Consider the following 24,501-nt stretch of genomic DNA (forward strand, 5'->3'; position numbering starts at 1 on the left):
CCTGTTCGGGTACATTGAGGGAGAATTCAGAATGTCCAATTCACCTAACAGCACATCTTTCGGGACTTGTAGGAGGAAACCGGAGCATCCGGAGGAAAACCGCGCAGACACGGGGAGAACGTGCAGACTCCGCACAGGCAGTGACCCAAGCCGGGAATCGAACCTAGCACCCTGGGACTGTGAAGCAATAGTGCTAACTACTGTGCTACCGTGCCACCCCGTTGTAGAGATTGCTTGAAAAGATAAACTTACATATAACATAGAACAGTACAGCACACAACAGGCCCTTCGGCCCTCAATGTTGTGCCGAGCAATGATCACCCTACTTAAACCCACGTAACCACCCTATACCCGTAACCCAACAATCCCCCCCATTAACCTTACACTACGGGCAATTTAGCACGGCCAATCCACCTAACCCGCACATCTTTGGACTGTGGGAGGAAACCGGAGCACCCGGAGGAAACCCACGCACACACGGGGAGGACGTGCAGACTCCATGCAGACAGTGATCCAGCCAGGAATCGAACCTGGGACCCTGGAGCTGTGAAGCATTGATGCTAACCACCATGCTACCGTGAGGCCCCAAGGAGGAATCCTTGACTTCCTTATGTTTGCACCGTATGTCTCTCGGAGCTCCCTTACAGGACTAGGGGTGCACCTACATCACATGTACGACAGTAGTTCAAGACGGTGACTCGCCACCATCTTCTCAAGGGCCATTAGGGATGGGCAATAAATGCTGGCCGAGCCAGCGATACCAATGTCCTGTGAAAGAGTTAAAAAAAAGTTAAGCAAAACTGTTGAAATTGATGGTCGGGCCCCAGCTGAAGTATTGTGTCCAATTCTGGGAACCACACTTCAGGAAGCACGTTAAGGCCTTGGAGAGGGCGCAGAGAAGACTTGCAAGACATGAGGAACTTCAGTCACATGGGGAGACCGGAGAAGCTAAGGTTGCTTTCTTTCGAACAGGGAGGATTTAGGAGAGATTTCACTGAGGTGTTCAAAATTTGAATGGTTTTGATAGGATAAATAAGGAGAATTTGTTTCCAGTGTCAGAAGAGTCAGTAACCAGAGGGCACAGATTTAATGTGATTGGCAAAAGAACCAGATGTTGTTTGGGAACGCTGTTTCCTCACCTGAAAGGCTGAGGGAACTTGATTAAAATGTGGTGTTCAAAAAGGAATTGGATAAATACTTGAAGGGAATAAAAGTCTTCTGAAGGAGAGTCATATTTGGCTTGAAATGTTAAACCTGTCTCTCTCTGCACAGATATTGCCAGACCTCATGAGTTTTTCCAGCAATTTTTCTCTTGAATCTCTAACGTTGGTTAAGGCTTGTGACTATTGGAGTTGCTGCTTTTGTCCTGTGCTCATTGTTCAAATTAATAGTGCAGTTACTGTTGTTAGATCACATAACGAGAACATTCCACTTTTTTTTTTCACTTCAGTGAAAATAAGTTTAGTCACTTGAACCCTTCTTCATAACCTGCTCCCTGAAAGACTGAAATCAGTCTGGCTATCCTTTCCTGAAGCCTTTCTTTTGATGCTCCTTTTGAGAAAGGTGTCAAAAACTGCGCACTGTGGGCAGATTTTTCCATTCTGTTGGCTAAGTGTCATTTTGGGTGAGAAAAGCAACACCCAACAACAGAACTGTTCTCAGCCACAATCTGTAACCTTATGGTCAGGAAAATCCCCAACTGTACGATTCGCACCGAGCCAGGTGGTCAACCCTGGTTCAATGAAGAATGCAGGAGAGCATGCCAGGGGCAGCTGCAGTCATACCGAAAAATTAAGTGTCAACCTTGTGACGCTACAACACAGGACTACTTGCATGCCAAACAACATAAGCAGCAAGTGATAGACAGAGGTCAGTGATCCCACAGCCAACAGATCAGATCTATGTTCTGCAGTCCTGTCATATCCAGTTGTGAATGGTTGTGGACAATTAAACAACTCACTGGAGTAAGAAGCTCCACAAATATCCCCATCCCCAATGATGGAGGAGCCCAGCACATCAGTGCAAAAGACAAGGCTGAGGCATTGGCAATAATCTTCAGCCAGAAGTGCCGAGTGGATAATCCATCTCGGTCTTCTCCAGAGGTCCCCAGCATCACAAATGTCAGTCTTCAGCCAATACGATTCACTCCACGTGATATCAAGAAACAGCTGAAGGCACTGGATACTGCAAAGGCTATGAGCGCTGACAATATTCTGGCAATAGTACTGACGACTTGTGCTCCAGAATTTGCCGCTTCCGGAGTCAAAGTGTTCTGGACAGCTGCAACACTGGCATGTACCCGGCAATGTGCAAAATTTCCCGGGTGTGTCCTGTACAGAAGAAACAGGACAAATCCAACCCAGCTAATTACCACCCTGTCAGTCTACTGTCCATCATCAGCAAAGTGATGGAAGGAGTCATCAACAGTGCCATCAAGCGGCACTTACCCAGCAATAACCTGCTCATGGACGCTCAGTTTGGGTTCCGCCAGGGTCACTCAGCTCCTGACCTCATTACAGTCTTGGTGCAGACATGTACAAAAGAGCTGAACTCCAGAAGTGAGGTGAGAGTGATTGTCCTTGACATCAAGGTAGCATTTGGTCGAGTATGGCATCAAGGAGCCCAAGCAAAACTGGAGTCAATGAGAATCAGGGGGAAAATTCTCCTCTGGTTGGAGTCATACCTCGTTGTGGTTGTGGGAGGTCAGTCATCTCAATCCTGGGACGTCACTGCAGGAGTTCCTCAGAGTAGTGTGCTCAGCCCAACCATCTTCAACTGCTTCATCAATGATCTTCCAACATAAGGTCAAATGTTGGCATATTTGCAGATGACTGCACAATGTTCAGCACCGTTTGCGACTCCTCAGAATCTGAAGCAGTCCATGTCAAAATGCAGCAAGACCTCAACAATATCCAGGCTTGGGCTGACAAGTGGCAAGTAACATTCACATTACACAAGTTTCAGGCAATGACCATCAATAAGACAAGATCAAGCCAGCGCCCCTTGACATTCAATGGCATTACCATCGCTGAATCCCACACACAACTTCCTGGAGGTTATCATTGTATTTATAGCCATATCAATACTGTGGATACAAGAGCAGGTTAGAGGCTGGGAATCCTGCAGCATGTAACGCACCTCCTTACTCCCTAAAACCTGTCCACCATCCAGAATGCACAAGTCAGGAGTGTAATGGAATATTCTCCACTTGCCTGGGAAAATGTGAAATTACCAATTTGTGCAATTATCTGAACAATGAGAGATTACAGAGCTCTGAAATGCAGAAGAATATTTTTTAAAATTTATAAATTTAGAGTACCCAATTCTTTTTTTCCAATTAAGGGGCAATTTAGCATGGCCAATTCACCTTGCCTGCACGTCTGAATGCAGAAGAATAAAGGAGTCCTAGTGAATGAATCACAAAAGGATAGTATGCAGGTACAGCAAGTTATTAGGGCATCTATTAGACTGTAACCCTCTATTGCGACAGGAATTGACTATAAAACTAGAGCAAATATGCTTCAGTTGGAAACTACACTGGTGAGGCCGCATCTAGAGTAATGTGTACCGTATTGGTTTCCCTTTTTAAGGAAGGATGTTAATGCGTGGAAGCAGTTCAGAGATGGTTTGCTTGCATAATATCAGGAATGGGTCGGTTGTCTTATGAGGAAAGGTTGGTTAGGTTTGTATCCATTGGGGCAGCACGGTGGCGCAGTGGGTTAGCCCTGCTGCCTCACGGCGCCGAGGTCCCAGGTTCGACCCCGGCTCTGGGTCACTGTCCATGTGGAGTTTGCACATTCTCCCCGTGTTTGCGTGAGTTTTGCCCCCACAACCCAAAGATGTGCAGGCGAGGTGGATTGTCAACATTAAATTGCCCCTTAATGGGAAAAATGAATTGGGTACACTAAATTTTAAAAAAAGGTTTGTACCCACTGGAGTTTAGAAGAATAAGCGGCGACTTTACTGAAACATATAAGATCCTGAGGGATCTTGGCAGGGTGGATGCGGAGACGATGTTTCCTCTTGCGGGAAAATCTAGAACTAAGGGCACTCACTTAAGATGGAGGTGAGGAGAATTTGCTTCCCACAGCGATTGTTGAGTCTTTGGAACTCATTTCTTCAAAAGGCAGTGAAAGCAGAGTCTGAATGGTTTTCAGGCAGTGAATGAAAAAAGAAAAAAAGATGAAAATCGCTTATTGTCACGAATAGGCTTCAAATGAAGTTACTGTGAAAAGCCCCTAGTCGCCACATTCCGGCGCCTGTTCGGGGAGGCTGTTACGGGAATCGAACCGTGCTGCTGGCCTGCTTGGTCTGCTTTCAAAGCCAGCGATTTAGCCCTGTGCTAAACAGCCCCTAAACAGGATTCGAAGAATCATAGAATTTACAGTGCAGAAGGAGGCCATTCAGCCCATCGAGTCTGCAGTGGCCCTTACAAAGAGCACCCTACTCCAGCCCACGTATCTACCCTATCCCCGTAACCCAGTAATCCCCACTTAATCTTTTTGGACACTCAGGGCAATTTAGCATGGCCAATCCACCTAACCCGCACACCTTTGGACTGTGGGAGGAAACCGGAACACCCGGAGAAAACCCACGCAGACACGGGGAGAACGTGCAGACTCTGCACGGACAGTGACACAGCCGGGAATCGAACCTGGAACCCTGGGGCTGTGAAGCCACTGTGCTACCGTGCTGCCCATCTTGACAAACAAGGGGGTAAAGGTTACTAGGGTTAGGCAGGAGGTCACAGTCAGATCTGCCATGACCTTATTGATGGCAGAGCAAGCTCGAAGGGCTGAGTGGTCTACTTCTTCTAATTTGTCTGTTTGTATGTCTGCTGTACCTGTTCCCATGCACTTTATTCTCTTGCCTTGTGTTGGATTACTGAACAGTCAGCTAAGAACCTGAGAGTCTGCATCTCAGTTTAAGGCACTGTGGCGGTCAAACGGGGCTGGATGAAGACCTACGACTTCATTATTGATCACAAAGAGTTGCACTGATGACTTCTCTTGAGATTTCCATGGGAAGAGGAAAGAACTGAAAATATTTTATTCACTCTCTCCCCTGTACTTTACACAGCCTGTAAGATGCATAATGCTCACATTTTGACTGATGTAAAATTCAGCACTGTTGCACTGTTTAAAAATGTCTTATACTTGAAAGTTCAGCATGAGAATTTGTAGCTTTCAGCTAAAACGCTAAAAAAAATGTGCTAAAAGCTTGGCAGAGTGAAGGATTTTAAACAGTGTTATGACAGAAATAGGATGTGACCTAAATGATCAGTGTAGCGATGGTTCCCAGACTCATTAAAATTGCATGTAAAGCTCTTTTAGAGGAGAATGCGTCAAAGGACATTTATTTTTAACATGGTGCTGCAATGTTTGAATAAGGGGGTTGAAATTTGTGATAGAATACCAGCTAATCCGCCTCAACAACTTGAAGACGTTTCAGCAGACTGGTGTCCAACAGTTTATCTCAATATTCTGTTTTCTTTTTAAAAATCGGTGTTGGAGTGTAACCTACTTTTTAAACTTCCTTCAATAACTTAAGAAAGCTTTCTGTTTGAAAGTTGAGCCCATTTTGTGACCGTGACTGCTATTCCATTAGGACAGAAAAAGACTAAACTAGTTTATACAGTCTATTCCATCCTGGCATGACTGTAAACTTGACGACATTGCCCCAATCCTATTTGCCTCCCAACTCATACATGCACACGCAAACATAAACCTACAAAGAAGGACGAGGAAAATACTTGAAATTAAAAACAGAAAGTCAAGGGGCGGCACGGCAGGGTTAGCACTGCTGCCTTACGGCGCCGAGGACCCGGGTTCGATCCTGGCCCCGGGTCACTGTCGTGTGCAGTTTACACATTCTCCCCGTGTCTCCGTTGGTCTCACCCCACAACCTAAAGATGTGCAGGAAAGGTGGATTGGCCAGGCTAAATTGGCCCTCAATTGGAAAAATGTTTTAAAAACCAAAGTACTGGAAATATAGCTGAGCAGGCTTGGCAGCGTCTGTGGAGAGAGAAACAGAACTGATGTTTTAAGTCTCCATAGGACTCTTCATCAGAACACAGAGAGGTTCTGAGGGAAGTTCAGAAGAAGGGTCATATTGGTCTCGAAACATAAGCCCTATTTCTCTCTCCACAGATACCACCAGACCTGCTGCGTTTTTCCAATATTTCCCGTTTTTAATTTCAGGTCCCCAGCACCTGCAGTATTTTGCATTAATCGCAGGGAAAGACCTGCTGGTCCATCCAGCCTGTCACATCAAATTGTGATTGCTTCATGTCTGGTTCCTGCGGGTTTTTCTGGGAAAGAAAAAAACCGACAGATGACCCTATAGGGGTGTTCAAAATCATGAAATGGATTTGAAAGGGTCGACGTAAGAGAAGATGTTTCCAAAACTAGATGCTGTAAATATCAGATGGGCTTTAATAAATCAAATCTGGAAATCTGGATTGATTGTGGAACCGCAGGAAGTTGTTGAAGAGAGGAGCATAAATCGATGCAAGGGGAACCTAGCTGATTACATGTGGGTGAAAGGAATGGAAGTATGTTCCTAAAAGGAAAGAAGAGTGGGAGGAGACTTGAGCCGAGCGTGAATGCTGGTATGTAGAGGTTGGGCTGAATAATCCGTTTCTGTGCTGTATGTGCTATGTCCATGTACTGCCCTAACACCATGAATTGTGTTTATGCAGGAAAACCACCCACCACCTACGCCGCCACCTCCTTTGAATGCTGTAGTTACCACCTCTGCTTCTAGTACTCCAAGACCAACACTGGGACCAGCAGACCAGGTGGTGGCACATCCAAGGCCTCAAGTGCGGCCAAATATGTAGGTAACATAAATATATATATATAAATAAATCCAATTTGTTTATGGGCTGGATCAAGTTAGAAAAGGGCAATTTTGAAATCTGATTTTGTTTTCTTGCTGGTTTTCCTCACCACCCATCTCTGGGGTTGGTTTCCCTGAGGTAAACTCCTGACCAAAACTCCCTGCCCATTGTTGCTGTTGAGAAAGTGGCCTTCGCATTTCCATGCTGCAGTGTGCTCCCTCAGTACCTTTGCCCCTGGTTATCTGTCTGTTTGTAAACAACATATCTCAAAACCTAATTGATGATTTCAACAAAACCTGGTACTCTGTTAGGACAGGTAAGGTCCAAAGAAGAACTTCGGCGATGCGAATCCGGATCCTGGAATTTTTAATGGACCCCGTTAAATTTGGGGGATAGAATGAATTGATTTCTTTTTTTAGACTGTCATGGGTTGTCATGTTGTAGATCGTCACAGCTGCCAAAATGTGAGCAGAGTTCTCAGAGCAGGTTGTTGGATGTGAATTGGCCTGAAGCCTCCTCAGTGAAGTGGAATTTCTAATAAAAAGATTTGTTTTCCCAGCTTTGTAGTTATAGAGCACTAACCAGGCAGGGAAAAGTCTCAAGGAAGAACCGCGTAATTAAAATAATGTTGAGTATAAACAGTGTGGTGGAGTTATTGCACTCTGCTGGGTGCCCTCTTCACTTGTTTAAATACATAATTTTAGCATTTCTCTTGTTGAATTAGCAGGAATTGCTTGTAAGACATTGAATCTATGGCACAGAAATGGGCCCCCCAGCCCAACTGCTATAATTATGTCCCTCAGTTTTGGACTATTTTATAAGTGGAAACCCTAATCAATCCCCTTTTTTAAAATTTGAATGCTTCTTTCAGATCACAATTTGGTCTCTTCTTTTTTCAGAGGCGCCCAAATATTAAGTTCAGCAAACACCTCCATCCCACTGCTTCCCTGCTATTCGGCCCATCGAAACTTGCACCAACCCTCTGAAAGAGCACCCTACCGAGGAGCACTCCTCTTCCCCTATCCCCGTAACCCCACCTACCCTGCACGTCTCTGGACACTAAAGGGGAATTTAGCGTGGCCATTCCACCTAACCTGCGTATCCTTGGACTGTGAGAGAAAACCAGAGCACCCGGAGGAAACTCATGCAGACACAGGGAGAACGTGCAACCTCCACACAGTCTTGTGTTTACTTTATTTACTTGTACTGCTTGCAGTGAGTCAGTGTATGTTCTGCAAGAACAGGAGCCTTCTAGCACACAATGTATTATTGTGCTGTTTACGATGTAGATGTGCATCTCTTTCAGGCCACAATGCAATTTCTCCACATTCCTCAAGTGAATCCAGTAATTACGGGACAGGCTGGAATATTTTCCTGTTTTACAGTTGTACAGTAGTCTTTACATCCAGCCTGTGCCAATTGCCTCCTTTGACTGATAGGTTCCTCATACTTTATCTGTGTCTTCAGGTATATTGCTTTATATCCGTACACTCCTCGCAAAGAAGATGAACTCGAGTTGCGAAAGGGAGAGATATTTCTTGTGCTTGAGCGTTGCCAAGATGGATGGTTCAAGGGAACATCTATGCACACAGGCAAAATCGGTGTTTTTCCTGGGAATTATATGGCTCTCGTAACCAGGTCAGTAAGCCAATTCTCCGAACTTAATTCAAAGATTATATTACTTTGCACCACTGTACTCCTGCGTCATGTAGTGGTCATGTCACAGGATTGATAACCTGAAGAGAACAACCTTTTCAATCTCAAACTATTTTGGGAATTTGAATTCGGTTTAACCAATTAAAATCTGGAAAATAAAAAGCTGGTTTCAGTCACAGGTGGCTAGGATGAGGCTGTCAGTTTGTCAGTGATGCACCGGTACCCTCTAGAGAAGGAAATCTGCCACCCTAACTCCATCGGGCCTACATTGTGATTCCAGTCTCACGTCAATGTGGTTGACTCTCAACTGATTTCTGAACTGGCCAGGTTATATAAAAAAAAAGCATTGCAAGAAAACCCAAGACTTTGTGGTCTGTAGAAGGCACACCACCGTCTTCTCACGCCAACTGGAGTTGCCCACAATCTGCAAAGGAGTAAAATAGAACCTGTGACCTCGTGGCATGGTGAATTAGAGGATGCACTTTGTTTTTGATATAGCAACTGGGCTGCTATTGTCATTAGATCCGAAGCATTAACTCTGTTTCTCTCCCCACATATGCTGCCAAACTGACTGAGTTATTTCCAGCGCTCTCTGTTTTTATTACTGCTGTTACAGGACAGTGCTGAGATTGCGGAACTCGCTACCATGATAGATTGAGACGAAGACAGGTGGGAGGTGTCTCAGGCGGAGCATAAACTTGGACTGGTTGGGCTAAATGGCCTGTTTCTGTGCCGCCTATCCGGTGTGATGCTTTTTAACATATGTATGTTATATTAATGGGGTGGCATGATGGCGCAGTGGTTAGCACTGTTGCCTGATGGCAGTTAACACTATGGCCTCATGGCACCAAGGACCCAGGTTCGATCCCGGCTCTGGGTCACTGTCCATGTGGAGTTTCCACGTTCTCCCCGTGTTACCCTATTATGTATTCTCATGTATTTTCTTGTATTTTCTTGAATTTTGTTTAATTCCCTTTTCTTCCATGTACTGAATGATCTGCTTGCAGAAAAATACTTTTCACTGTACCTCGGTACACGTGACAATAAACAAATCCAATGTTTGCGTGGGTCTTCCCCACAACACAAAAAGATGTGCAGGCTAGGTGGACTGGCCACGCTAAATTGCCCCTTGATTAAAAATAAAAGAATTGGGTGCTTTAAATTTATTTTTAAAAATGTTTTAAATGTATGTTATATTTATGTAGGGCCTTTAATGTAACAAGATGTCCTAAGGCCCTTATTAACCAAGTACGATGGAGCATTACAAAATCTAAGTTTTGGCACTGACTGCAAACATATGCTTTAAACAAAATTTTAAACCTATTACTTGTTGTTCACTTCACTTTTCATCCCGTTCCTTTTTGTACTTCGATTTTATATTTCTGAGAAGTATAACTTTGGCTGTAGTACTGGAATTTCTCTGCAGTACAGTCTGAGGAGCTGAGAGTTGCAAAACCTGGCACTAAAGAAACTGCAGTAGGCTGTAACTGCGGTGTGACAAGTTTGGATAAGTGTTTTCCATTTTAAATGTAGATGTTGGAATTTATGATGAAAAAGGTTGTCAACCAGAAAGGACGTTTTATGTTATGTGCCTACTTGAGGGTATTCTTAACCTCGGATGGATTGTTATCGAGTCATGTTTTAAGACTACAGTAACTCATCATTGTTAAAATGTAACCTGAGCGCCTTTACTTAAACCCACACGGCTTTCTTAAAGCAGAAACTTTTTAATTGATAAGCTCAGTCTGCGAAAATACTTATTTCCTTTCAGTCACGTCTTCAAATGATACCCTTGGGTTTCAAATGATCTTTGTAAACAATTTTCTTCGGCCAGATGTGGTCAAATTCATTCAACGTGTTGTTGTGTCCGAAAGCCATGATTTTAACATTCTCAAATTAACCCCTCCCTACCTCTGTACCCTCCTTCAGCCCTACAACCTTCCGGCTGTGCCTCCAGCCACCTCAGCTTAAAGCTTTGAATTCCCTCCCTAAACCTCTCGCCTCTCTTTACCGCCTTAAGACGAACATTCAAACCTACCTCCATGACAAAGCTTTCCGTCACCTGTCCTAATGTGGATATTAGGCCTTATGCCTAGTATCCAGAGTTTGCTCTCGTGTGTGGCATTCTGGGATGTTTTACCACGTGAAGACATGAAATAGATGCAAACAACGTGAACATATTAAAGAAAACATCCCGCAAATAATCCAATCTGCGGCCGGGGCTCCTTAAGTAATGGAAATACCGTCGTTTTTGTCGCTGTGGCATGCCGACAAGCCCATTTGGGACCCATTTTGCTCAGGATCGGCTGGTGCGACAGATGTCAAACAGGGTGCCTGATGGATGGCTTTCTTAACAAAGCCATTCTGTAGGTGGGTATAAGAGTGGAGCGCAGCCTGTCCAGCGCGTTCCCTTGTAAACCAGTAGCCTTGGCTCGGCGGCAGCAGTGATATGCTGCCTGACAATTTTCTTTTAGTGGGCGGATTAGCGCTAAATGGAAAAGAAAAAAGTGGATGAGAGGTACTCGCAATGATGGCCGACAGAGGAAAGAAAAAAAGCACACAGTATGATGAAATTGAAAGGAAAATAGAGAGTACATGACGGTAGTCTACAAAGAAATGGTACAGTGAAATATGTGATGAAGTATTGGAGCTGGAAAGAAATCACAGGCATGAGGGTAGACTAAAAAAGCGTTTGCTCACATTTATCACCAAAAATTAATAGATGTGTTACTGAAATGTGACATTGACAATAACAATGTGACATTTATCCAGAGCCTATTTTGGAACCAAATAGGGAGCACCAGGCTAGAAGATGGATAATCAAATATGCTTCAAATGGGGAGAGGAGTACTGAGGAATGAGAGAGTATTAGAGAATCTAATTCAGAGAATTAGATGTACTTCCAGGGATAGAAATTTGAGGAGCAAACAGAAACTTGTGGTGCACTGATGACACAGCACTACTTGCAGAATCTGAGGAGACCTGTCAAAGTATCGGAGATCAAGTAAAATCTGGAAATTTAGAATGTGGATTGAGAATGAACACCAAAAAGACAAATGGTAGTTGGAAGGAATACATTATAAGGAACTAGAGTGAAGATTGAAGAGGATAATATACCAAATAAATTTAAAGTACCCAATTATTTTTTTCCAATTAAGAGGCAATTTGGTGTGGCCAATCCACCTTCCCTACACATCTTTGGGTTGTGGGGGTGAGACCCACACAAACACGGGGAGAATGTGCAAACCTCATACAGACAGTGACCCAGGGCCGGGCTCGAACCCAGGTCCTCAGCGCAGTGACATTTAGCAGGGGGGCAACGTTCGGGCGGGCGGTCAGGATCGTACGCACAGCCGATCGGGGGGGGTTGTCTATCTTTAGGGTCCAGCTCCGCGGTCGGAGTCCACTGTGTGCATATGCAGCCTCCGATCCGGAAGTGCGGGGGTCCGTATCTGCAGCAAAAGCTGCAATATTTACGTCTGGACCCTGCTAGTCCCCTGCTGGGCTAAGAATATGTGGCCCTTTCCCGCCAATTTTTCTGGCGTGAAAGGCCACAGTTTTGACGCTGGCGTGGGAACATAGTCCCAAAAACAGATAATCCAGCCCAGGGTATTTGTAATGTGGGAGCTCAGACATATGCTTAAATTCCATATACAGACTATAAGACAAATGAACCAGAGAACCATAGAATGATTTTGGCACAGAAGAAGGCCATTAAACCCACCGTCTCTGTGCCAGCCCCAAAAAAAGAAACTATCCGGTCAATTTAATCCCACATTCAGCACCCTGGGCCCTAGCCTTGCAGGAATCAGCACTTCACGTGCAGATCCAGGTATGAGTTGAGCATTTCAGCCTCAACCACCAATTTGGGCAGCGAATTCCAGACGCCCACGGCCACCATCTTCTGGGTGAACAAGCTTTTCCTCATGTCCCTTAAATCCTTCCACCAAATACCTTAAATCTGTGCCTATCATTTTGAGCACTTCAATTAGGTCACCCCTCAGCCTCCACTTTTCTAAGGACAACAAGCCTAGCCTCGCCAGTCTACAGTCTTCAAGCTCTGGCGACATCGTTGTAAATCTTCTCTGCACTCTCTCCTGTGCAATCATGTCCTTCCTATAATGTGGTGACCAGAACTGTACTCAAAACTCCAGCTGTAGCCGAACCAGCATTTTATACAAGTTCCTGCAGTACGTCCATCCCTGCTTTTTTGTTCAATACCTCACCCAATAAAGGAAAGAATTCCATACACTTTTTTTCCATTACCCATCTCTCCTGTGATCTTCAGGGAACTTTGTTCTTGCACTTCAAGGTCTCTTACTTCTACCCCTCTGAATATCCTCCCATTTATTGAATATTGCCTTGTTTGCCTTCCCCAAATGCACTACCTCACATGTTTCAAGATTGAATTCCACGTGCCACTTTTCTGTCCATTGATATAATTCTGAAGACAACAGCTATCTTCTCTGGGGTGGCACAGTGGTTAGCACTGTTGCCTCACAGCACCTGGGATCCGGGTTCAATTCCAGCCTCGGGTGACTGTTTGCACTTTGTTTACACTTTCTCTCCGTGTCTGCGTGGGTTTCCTCCAGGTGCTCTGGTTTCCTCCCACAGTCCAAAGATGTGCAGGCTAGGTGGATTGGTCATGATAAAAAAATTGCCCCTCAGTGTGCCGGTTGGGCGGGGCTACGAGGATAGGGTGCGGGAGTGGGCCTTGGTAGGGTGCTCCGCCAGCAGGAAATAACTTTTAAATGCGGCCTCCCCGAAGCCAAAATAACAGCGGGGTTCTGCAGCGCCCGAGAAGCACCTTGCTAAACATGCCCAGAGCCGGACACAGATTTTTTTTTTCTGGTTAAATCGCACCATCTGTTTTTCCCCCTCCACAGGTGCTGCCAGGCGTGCTGATTATTTCCAGAGTTTACTGTTATTATTTCAGATTTCCAACACTGCAGTATTTTCATTTTGTTTCGATTTAACCTGTTATTTTCAGTCTTGTGATTTTTAATTTGTTTCTGCAGGGCACCTTCTGCAGCAGGGCAGCCAAATTTCCCGGTGGTGGTGACAGCTCAGGTCGGGCGAGGAGTGACTACGGTTTTGCCAGTGATGACATCTCAGCCCAAAGCTCCCGGAAACGGCCTGGAGTTCAGCAGACCAGTTAGTCCAACCCCACCCATCCCCACTGCAGTGGTATCAGCAGCACATGTGCAGGCTACCAATCCACAGGCCAAGGTTCTGATGCACATGACGGGTCAGATGACGGTCAACCAGGCTCGCAACGCCGTTCGGACAGGTGGGTTTGGCGTGGCATTGATGATGTTACCATTGATCAAGCGCAATCTTACTCAAACTGTTGATCCCGGGAGGTTTGGTAACAAGACAAGAGCCACCATTTCTCACATACCTTTCTCGTGCTGTTTGCCTAATTTTTGCTCCGATGTTTTAAAATCTCCAGCAGAAGCGATATCCACTTTTCTGCCTGAAATACACACTCTGTCTTCTTGGATCAATTCTTTGCCTTTCCCTGTGAACATTCCATTGATCTGTTGACCTGGTTCTAACCTCCCCTGCCCAGCACCTGCCTGATTGGTTTATTAAGAGCCTAAACTCACTCTGTGTTAAGACTTCTACAACAATACCTCCTGTCTTAGATTTTGAGTTCCTTTAATTGGTTCGGTTTTTTTTTGCATCAGGTTGCCTGTTACAAGTTTAGGAACATAGGGAGGAACAGGCGGAGGCCATTGAGCTGCCCAAGCCTGTTCCGCCATTCAGTTAGATCAGGGCTGATCTCTATCTTAATTCCATCCCTCCACCTTGCTCCATATGCCTAATGCCCTTATCTAACAAAAGCTTTATCAATGTTCCATTGACAGCCAGCTTAATAGCCTTAATCTCGAGTTCCAGATTCCCACAACCTTTTGTGTGGAGATATCACCCCTAAAGATACTAGCTCTAATTTTAAGCTTATGCCTGCTTGTTCTGACCTCCTCAGCAAAGAACATAGCTTCTATCTAACCCATCATTTTCTTTGTAATTGCTGGCTTGGTGTTTTGTAGCTTGATACCAACGGGTGAACTTTCCTCCAGTTGTGTTTTTGCTTTTTTCATAGCCTCATACAGTATAGAAGGAGGGATAAGCAATTCTTCCCACTCCACTGCTCGTTCCCCATAAACCTGCAATTTTTCCTTTCAGTACATATTCAGTTCCCTTTTGAAGATGGATACGCTTCGACCACCCTTTCAGATTGTGCATTCCAGATCATAACTCACTGCATATGCAACAGAGATAAAGAGAAAGTTTTTTATTGTCAATTGCCTTCAATCTGTTACTGACCCTCCTACCAGTGGGAACAGCTTGTCCTTATTTATTCGACAAAAATCCTTCATACCGTTGAACAGTTTTGTTAAATGCTTTCTCTGCTCCAAGGTGAACAATCCGTTTTGCTCCGGCCTCTTCACATAATTCCCTTTGCTTTGTTAATTGAATCTTTTGCTTTGTAATTCGGTAATATTTAAATAATTGAATCTCTTTTCGCCCGACAGCTGCTGCCCAGGGCCAGGAGAGACCGACTGCCGCGGTGACTCCTATACAAGCCCATAACCCAGCCTCCACCATCCCCCCGACGACAGTGGCCCCTCAGCAACCCGTGTCTTTGCAGCACCCACAGCAAGCCGTCGCTCCTTTTACCGTGGTTGCCATTCCGACGGCAGCGAGGCCGGGTGCTGCTCTAACCTCCGCTACTGCTGCCATAACCCCTCCGAACGTCAATGCCACATCCTTGGAGGGGGAGCCGACAGGCAACACGGCCTGCGTCGCTCCAGCAGCCCCTGCCACCCCACCTGTGACAGCCTCAGCTGCCAATAAGTTTGAAAAGGAAAGCAGAGAAAAGGTGAGGCGGGTTTTTCTTTTTTTAACTTTGTTCGGAAAGTGGCCCAGTGAATGGCGCACATGTCGCTTGAGCCAAAAGGTTGTTGGTTCAGTCCCCTCTCTGGTGACTTGAGTACAAGAGTCAAGGCTGATGCTTCAGGGTAATACTGAGGGAGTGCTACCCTGTCAGACCCGTCACCTTTTGGAAGAAATATTATACTGAGGCCTGGTGTTTCCTCAGAGTGGATGATCCCACGGCACTATTTCAAAGAAAAGCAAGAGAATTTTTCCCAATGGTCTGACTGATATTTAAATTTCAATCAACTGTTCTCCAAAACATATCTGGTTATTTTCATGGTGATGTATATGGGAGTCTGCTCTTTGCCTATTGGCTACTGCATTTCCCCACATCACAACAGTGAATGGCCTAGAATATGGCTGATGGAATCATAAAACCATAGAATTTCCCGTGCAGAAGGAGGCCATTTGGCCCATCGGGTCTGCGCCAGCCCTTGGAAAGAGCACCCCACTTAAGACCACGACTCCACCCTATAACCCAGTAACCCCACCCAACCATTTTGGACACTAAGGGAAATTAAGCATGGCCAATCCACCTAACTTGCACATCTTTGGACTGTGGGAGGAAACCGGAGCACCCGGAGGAAACCCACGCACACACGGGGAGAACGTGCAGACTCCGCACAGACAGTGACCCAAGCCAGAAATCAAACCTGGGACCCTGGAGCTTTGAAGCAACTGTGCTAACCACTGTGCTGCCCCACAATATAATGTGAATAAGTGAATTCATCCACTTTAGCGGATAAAACAGAAAGGCATTTCGTAAACGGTAAGGGATTGGGAGTGTTGATATCCAGAGAGACCTGGGTGTCCTTGTTCATGAATCATTAAAAGCTGGCATGTGGGTGCAGCAAGCAATTAGGAAGGCATTGCAAGGGGATTTGAGTACAGGTGTAAAGATGTCTCGCTGCAGTTGTATAGAGCCCTTGTGAGACCGCACCTTAAGTATTGTGTGAGAATTGGTCACCTTATCTAAGGAAGGAAATACTTTCCACAAAGGGAGTGCCTTGGACATTCATCAGACTGATCCCTGGGATGACTACATTGTTTTATGAGGGGAGATTGAGGAAACCCAGTTTGTGTTCTCTCGGGTTTTGAAGAATGAGAGGTGATCTCATTGAAACTTATAAAATTCTTACAGGACGTGCCATGGTAGGTCACAGATCACAGAATCACAAAATTTACAGTGCAGAAGGAGGCCATTCGGCCGATCGAGTCTGCACCAGCTCTTGGAAAAAGCACCGTACCCAAGCCCACAACCCACCCTATCCCCACAACCCAGTAACCCCACCCAACACTGAGGGCAATTTTTGGACACTGAGGTGCAATTTAGCATGGCCAATCCACCTAACCTGCACATCTTTGGACTGTGGGAGGAAACCAGAGCACCTGGAGGAAACCCACGCACACACGGGGAGAACGTGCAGACTCCGCGCAGACAGTGACACAGCCGGGAATCGAACCTGGAACTCTGGAGCTGTGAAGCAGTTGTGCTAACCACTGTGCTACCATGCCGCCCATGTGGACAAGATGTTTCTCGTGGCTGGTGAGTCCACCATGTCCTCTTTATCCCCATAACCCAGTAACCTCACCTAACCTTTTTGGACACTAAAGGCAATTTAACATGGCCAATCCACCTAACCTGCACGTCTTTGGACTGTGGGAGGAAACCGGAGCACCCAGAGGAAACCCAAGCACACAAGGGGAGAACGTGCAGACTCCGCACAGAGTGGAGGACAGGGGTGGGCTCCATTGCGATTTGCATTGTACACAAATTCTGCCAGTTCTCACAGACCAGGCTTTCAGAGGGAGAATGACCATTTGGGTGGTAATAGCACCCATGAAACAGTACGGCACCTTGGTGATGGTTTATGCTTTCAAGAGATCGTGGAAGAAAATTGATGAAAAATGGAAACAGATAAAGAGTGATTTAATAGCGTGCGTTTTCTCTGTGAGCAAACTTTCCTCACCGAGGTATGTTGTTTATTTGTGGCGTATTAATGGATAACCGATATTCTCTGTGCCAGTTTCAGACTCTGTTCAGTGTAATAATGATTGTCACTGGAAGTTATTGTTTTTTAAAAAATATTTTTATTAGGGTATTTGCAAGTTTTTATAATAATAACAATAACAACGACATAAACATGGTACAATAAACATTTCCACCCCCATTACAACAGTCCCCCCCCCCCCCCCCCCCCACTTTGGAATTCTGCATCTGCTGACATTTTAATTTTACCTGAGAAAGTCGACGAACGGCTGCCACCTCCGGGTGAACCCTAGCATTGACCCTATTAAAGCAAACTTTATTTTCACGAGACTGAGAAACTCAGTCATGTCACTGACCCAGGTCTCTACACTCGGGGGGCTTCGAGTCCCTCCACATTAATAAGATCCGTCTCCAGGCTACCAGGGAGGCAAAGGCCAAGACGTCGGCCTCTTTCGCCCCCCTGCAATCCTGGCTCATCTGACACTCCAAAGATCGCCACCTCCGGACTCGGCACCACCCGTGTTTTTAGCACCATGGACATTGCCTTAACGAAACCCTGCCAAAACCCTCTACGCATTGGGCATGCCCAAAACATGTGGACATGGTTTGCTGGGCTTCCCTTGCACATCTACCCCAAAAAACTTGCTCATCCAGGCCACTGTCATGTGTGCCCGGTGGACTACCTTGAATTGTATCAGGCTAAGCCTGGCACATGGTGAGGATATATTAACCCTGCTTAGGGCATCCGCCCACAGACCCGCCTCTATCTGTCCTCCTAGTTCGTCCTCCCACTTGCCCTTAAGCTCCTCCACCGGAGTTTCCTCCGCATCCAAAAGTTCCTGGTAAATATCTGATACCTTCCCCTCCCCCACCCAGGCACTGGAGACAACTCTGTCCTGTATCTCCCATGGCGGCAGCAGCGGGAAGGCCAGAACCTGCTGTCTCAAGAAGTCTCGCACCTGCATATAACCAAAGGAAGTTATTGTTTTAAACTCTGTTTGTTGCCTCACAGAAGGAAAAGAAAGGTTTCTTAAAACTCCTATCGAGCGCATCTACAAAGCGAAAGTCCCGGCCCTCGCCACCTTCCTCGCCCACGTTAGAATCTGAACAGGCAGCAGCAGAGACATTTCTCCAGGGTGCTGTGGGGCCGGAGGTCCCTTCCAGCATTAGCCACGGCAGAGCCGGCTCCTGCCCCGTGGACACAGAGGCCCCAGGAGCAACGCTGGAAACACTCCATCGGAAGACAGCTTCTTTAGACTCTGGCGTTCCCATCGCTCCCCCTCCAAGGCAGCCTTGTTCATCCATGGCTTCAGTTCAGCTGGAAGCTAAATCCGTGCCATGTGAAAGGTACTGACTTCACTGTTTAATCTCTGTGTGAATTGGGGAAAGAAATGTAAACTGTATGTTGCTCACTCCATAATCTCTTCTTCAGTAAAGTAGTACATTAGTACAGTTTAAAGAACACTGAACCATTTCAGCTTTGCTTGTGCATGATCCTAAAGCTTTCATTTTAATTCAGGCTTTTAGGGTTAATCCATTGATATAATGATATATCATTATATCAATGGATTTATATATTGATATAAAAAGAAAAATAATTATCTCTCTCGTTTCCCTCACCTCACATTTCCCCCCGATTCTCTCTTTGCTTTCTTCCTGCCATCTCTCCCCTGGTGAATCACAAGCATTACATCAGCAGTGCGGAGTTAATAAATCATTAACAACATCATTTGTTACCAACACTACGTTCACAAATTGCAGCTAAATCACCCGAATGCATTTGTACCTTGATGTGTGGAAAATGTGAAACCATCCAGTTTCTAATGGTCAATCATTAACACTGTGGTATGGTTACACATTTACTAGAAATGCTTTTTTTTTGCGAAATGGAATCCTAACTGCGGTGACAATAAAAAAGAAAGGAACTTTCTACGGGAAAGCAGGTGACGAGTGTGATATTTGCGGTGGGACATTGGGAATTGAGGGCAGCTGGATCGTTCTTTCCGTCTGCATAATTGTGTCCTCTCACCCTCTCCAATTTGTGCTCCTCTTCTTTACCGATCTCATCACACCTGGTGGATGTGGTCAGCCAGTGCCTTCAGTTTCAGCGTGCAGTTGTGATTGAAAACTCACTGTCTGCCCGAGCACGTAGTAAATCACTGGGTTGGGGCGGGACGGGAACATTCAGAGAGTGGCCAAAAATCTCTCTAAACTTTCCTGTCCTGCCCGTGATTATACCTGCTGCTGGTGGGACTGGTAAATCCCACCCATAGTTAATTACAGCACGGGAAGGAAGCCATTTGTAACTTCATATCTACGCCAACTCTCAATTCACAGCTGTGAGGTAGGGCTGCACGGTGCAGGGGGTTACAGAGGTAGGAGGTGCCATAGAGTGATTTGAAAGAGAGAGAATTTTAAAATAAAGACATTGATTGGGAGCCAACGTAGGCCAATAAACACAGGGGTGGATAAGTGAATGGCACTTGTTGCAAATAAAGATATGGCAACAGAGTTTGGGGTTGACCTCAATTTTATGGAGGGTGGAAGATGGGAGACCGTCAGACATCACAATGGTTCGCACTACTGCCTCACAGCGCAAGGGACCCGAGTTCGATTCCAGCCTTGGCTGACTGTGTGGAGGTTTCACGTTCTCCCCGTGTCTGCGTGGGTTTCCTCTGGGTGCTCCATTTTTCTCCCATAGTACAAAGATGTGCAGATTAGGTGGATTGGCCATGCTAAATTACCCTTTCATGTCCAAAGATGTACATGTTAGGTAGGGTTACAGGGATAGAGTTGGATCGTGGGCCTAGGTAGGGTGCTCTTTCAGAGAGTCGGTGCAGACTGGATGGGCCCAATGGCCTCCAGTTCCATCGGGATTCTATGGATATTCATTCTCCTGCCCTTTTCCCATATAACTGCTGAGTTATTCTTCTTAAAATATTCTGTTCCCTTTTTTGAAAGCATTTCTGGGAACTATTTGTGTTAGGATGTCCTCCTCGCCCTTCTCTTTGTTGTTTTGCTTAAATCTATGTCTTCTAGTTCCCTGAAACAGTAGAAATAGAGAAGACTTTTTGTATTTTTGAGCAATCCAGCAAAACTCTTCCTTAACTTCCTTTCTTCTGATGAAGATATAGACAGATTGAGTGACTGGGCTTAACCATGGCAAATGGAATTCTACACGGCAAAAGGTGAGGCCAGCCACTTTGGAACCAAGATAGATTAATTATATTCTCTAAATGGCGAGAGTTGTAGAGGAGCAAAGGAGTATCCAAACCACTGAATATACAGAAAGTAATTAGAAAGGCTAAAGGAACATTAGCCCGATTTCAAGGTGACTGGAATAGAATGAGGAGGAAGTGATTTTTCAGCTTTAAAAATGTTTCTTTCACGGGATGTGAGTGTTGCAGGCAATGTCAGCAGTTGTTGTCTGTCCTTACCTGCCCTTGAACTGAGTGGCTGGCCACAACATTTCAGATGGTAGTTAAGAGTACCCACATTCCTGTGGGTCTGGAATCACATGTAGGCCAGACAGGTAAGGACATTAATGAACCGGATGGGTTTTTACAACAATCGACAATGGCTTTGTGGTCACCATTATTGAAACTAGCATTTTGAGCACAGAATTACCAAATGACATTGAGTCTTAAAGGGTGAAAATAGGACAGGTCGTATATATAGCTGTCTTGCAGTGCACTGAGGTTAGGGTTTAGTAAGGAGTATGAAGGGTGACCTAGTCAAGGTACCTAAAATGGCAACACTCGTCTCCTGACTCCCTAAATCCTGTTCATTGTCTCCTGAGTGCAGCTCCTCAAGTAGCTTGACACCATCCAAGACAAAGCAGCCGTCAGATTGGCACCTCAACCACAAACATTCACTCCCTCCACCACCGACTAGGATGAGGGGACAGCTTTAACAAGTCATTGAGAAGTAAAGACAAGAAACACTTGCTCAGAGGAAGGCTAGTTGAAATCTGGAATTCACTTCCCTCAAAGGGCTGCAGCTGTTGAGACAACTGAAACATTCAAGACTGAGGTCAATGGATTTTTGTTGGGTAAAGGTATCAAGGAATATGGAGCAAAGGTGGGTCGGAGGAGTTGAGGTACTGATCTGTCATGATGTAACTGAAGGGTGAACCAAGCTTGAGGTGCTGAATGGCCTTCCCCTGCTCCACAGAGGTGTCTAGTTGGTAGCCTGCTTGCCTCTGAGTCAGGAGGTTGTGGGTTCAAGACCTGCTCCAGACTCATCAGCCAATGATCCAGGCTGACATTCCAGTGCAGTACTGAGTGAGCGCTGCACTCTCAAAGTTTCCATCCTCTGTGTTGGGTAGTTAACCGGGAACTGGCCTCCCCTGTAAGGTGGATGCAAAAGATTTCTAGCTACTATTTAGAGAGCAACAGAGTATGTCTCCTCGACCGATATCACTGAAACAGATTACCTGATCATTTGTCCTTTTTTGTAAAAATAAATTTAGAGTTCCCAATTCTTTTTTTCCCCAATTAAGGGTCAATTTAGCGTGGCCAATCCACCTACCGTGCACATCTTTTTGGGTTGTGGGGGTGAGACGCATGCAGACACGGGGAGAGTGTGCAAACTCCACATGAAGAGTGACCCGGGGCCGGGATCGAAACCGGGCCCTCGTCTCCGTGAGGCACCAGTGCTAACAACCGTGCCGCCCTCTGATAATTTATCTGATGGCTGTTTGTGGGGCTTCGTTGTTAGTAAATTGGTTGTTCTTCATCTTGTTGAGTGCTCAACCCAATGGCAGGCCCTTGAAGCCACAGCAAAAAGGACGTGTTTTTTTTTAACCATGGGTAGGGTGAGGAGGCAGGCCCTGAATTTACCTCGGCCAGAAGAGAGATTCAACCCCGTGCTGTCATCCTGAGCAAGTGGCATATTAGGAAAGCAGCAACTGCAAAGCCAAGCATCTTTGTTTTATTTTGATTCAGCTAAGGGTTTCCATGGGAACAGACCGGCTGAGACCTCTGCTTGAGCGCTGCTCGTGAATGTGCTCACATTGTGATGTGCCTCACCAAACAGGGACAATGAGTGGCAGAGCCTAAAAGAGTGGGTTGGGGAAAGAGAAGGGGAAAAAAAGTTTCATTTGAACAGCATCTGTTTAGCTCACAGGGCTCACAGGGCTAATCGCTGGCTTTGAAAGCAGACCAAGGCAAGCCAGCAGCACGGTTCGATTCCCGTAACAGCCTCCCCGAACAGGCGCCGGAATGTGGCGACTAGGGGCTTTTCACAGTAACTTCATTTGAAGCCTACTCGTGACAATAAGCGATTTTCATTCATTTTCATTTCTTTCACAACCTCATTAGGATGTTCCACAGCCACCAGAGCTATCCTGAAATATAACCACTGCTGCAACCTTTTGCATCCTCTTGATGTCAGGCCTCAGTTTGGCATCTCATTCATTGAAAGAAAGACAGGGCAGCTCACAGACAATGAACCATTTGAACCTTGATTTGGTACTTCAGTATGTGAGGGCAATTTTTTGTACCTTTTTAATGGTATTGGAATGTGCCAGTTGGTCAATTGTGTTCTTGCTCTGGAGGTGCTTTTATAGGGCAGTCTAATTATAATTGAGGATTGTTTATAATCCATCTTTACTGATTTTAAAGACTTGGACTGGCGAGGTGGCAAGGAGGGGGGTGGATTGCGGGAGGTAGCTTCAGGTATTTTTTTTATGGCTTCTTAAAAGACAGCCACCGGGAGAAAATAAATCTACAGACAATTAAACACAGTTGCAGTCTAAAAGCGGGTGTAAATTTGAAGAAAGTTAGTAAAGATCTGCTTTTATTTGGAATGCCATTGAAGCACCAAAAAAAACAGATGGGAGATTAATGAGGCACCGTTAGACTAAGTGGCATAAAGTATAGCCTTATCTGCATGGTGTTTAAAATAGCTGATGTAGCTTGGAAAGTGCTGTTTAATTGGAAATGCTCTGTGTGGTTTTGCTCCAGGACTGATTGAATTGAGGTTGCCTTTAACACATGCCAGCTGCAACTGGAAGGCGGGGGGGGGGGGGTTGGGGAAACAAACCTAGGGCGAACAAGGCTGCAGCTTGCTTACTGTCAGCTAATTGGTCATTTCCTTCATGTACCCAGAATATTTTGAGGCATGTGGGAAACTGGAGCGCAGTAGGTCACCCCAATTTTTCTTTGATCTTAGCCTCTCCATCCCCGTATCGACTTTTCGTCTTTCCAAACCCGCCCAGGTTCACCTCGTTGTAAAAACGTGTGCTTTTCTGCACCTTTACATTGCACACAGCTCGATGACGGATGCCAGTTTCTGGAGCTGTCATGTTAAAATCATTGGCACAAACCGCAAAAGGCCCTTGGAAAGAGCAATCTGATCATTCGCGCTATCGCCAGCTCTTTCCCCACAGCCCTGAAAACGTCTCCCGTTCAAGTGTTTATCCAATTCCTTTCTGAAACTTGCTACCGAGCCCCCTGCCACCCTTCCAGGCAGTGCGTTATGTTGCTGCTTCTAAACTGGGGCCCATGCAGTTCCCTTGCATTGATTGAGTGCAAGGCAAGTACTAGTTTGCATTTGTCAAAATGGCAGGAGGCGGGGTGCGAAAGAGTGGTTGAAAAGAATTCTCAGTGCTGAAATTTGATCCATCCAGTCGCAGTAAGTCAGGGTCGCCGGTTCCAGCCTGTTGTAAAATATTGCAGCCTAAACCCCTGAAAACCATCAATAATCTCAACCCCTAAATGATCTTCCTGAGGGCATTGGGTTCTACACTGTCGCATGCCAGATGTCGAACATTGAGGAGAATTTCTGTTACGTTTGAGAAAACAAGAGGTTTTGAGAAAACAACAAGGGGAGATGGTGACGCTGCTGGACTAGTAATTGAAAGGTGCAGGCTAATGCTCTGGGGGCATGGGTCCAAATCATGCCCATGGCAGCTGGTGGAATTTAAAATCAATTAGTAAATCTGGCTAGTCTCAGTGACGGTGCCCATGGCAACCATCATTGATTTCTTTTATAAAACCCACCTGGTTCACTGATGTCTCTTTAGGGAATGAAAACTGCCATTGTTATAATAATAATAATCTTAGTGTTA

At 45.6% G+C, this 24,501-nt stretch overlaps 1 protein-coding gene across 6 annotated transcripts in view; it reads left to right on the forward strand.

Moving 5' to 3' along the window:
- sh3rf1 (SH3 domain containing ring finger 1) overlaps positions 1–24,501 on the forward strand; it is a 202,360-nt gene that overhangs the window by 173,548 nt on the left and 4,311 nt on the right. For all 6 annotated transcript variants that reach the window (XM_038805836.1, XM_038805841.1, XM_038805840.1 and 3 more), the window contains 5 exons: positions 6,701–6,837; positions 8,309–8,479; positions 13,516–13,787; positions 15,037–15,383; positions 18,442–18,776. In XM_038805836.1, the coding sequence (XP_038661764.1) occupies positions 6,701–6,837; positions 8,309–8,479; positions 13,516–13,787; positions 15,037–15,383; positions 18,442–18,776 (1,262 nt within the window). The remainder of the gene's footprint in view (positions 1–6,700; positions 6,838–8,308; positions 8,480–13,515; positions 13,788–15,036; positions 15,384–18,441; positions 18,777–24,501) is intronic.

This window comes from Scyliorhinus canicula, chromosome 8, assembly GCF_902713615.1.
Source record: "Scyliorhinus canicula chromosome 8, sScyCan1.1, whole genome shotgun sequence".
Taxonomy (NCBI): Eukaryota; Metazoa; Chordata; class Chondrichthyes; order Carcharhiniformes; family Scyliorhinidae; genus Scyliorhinus; species Scyliorhinus canicula.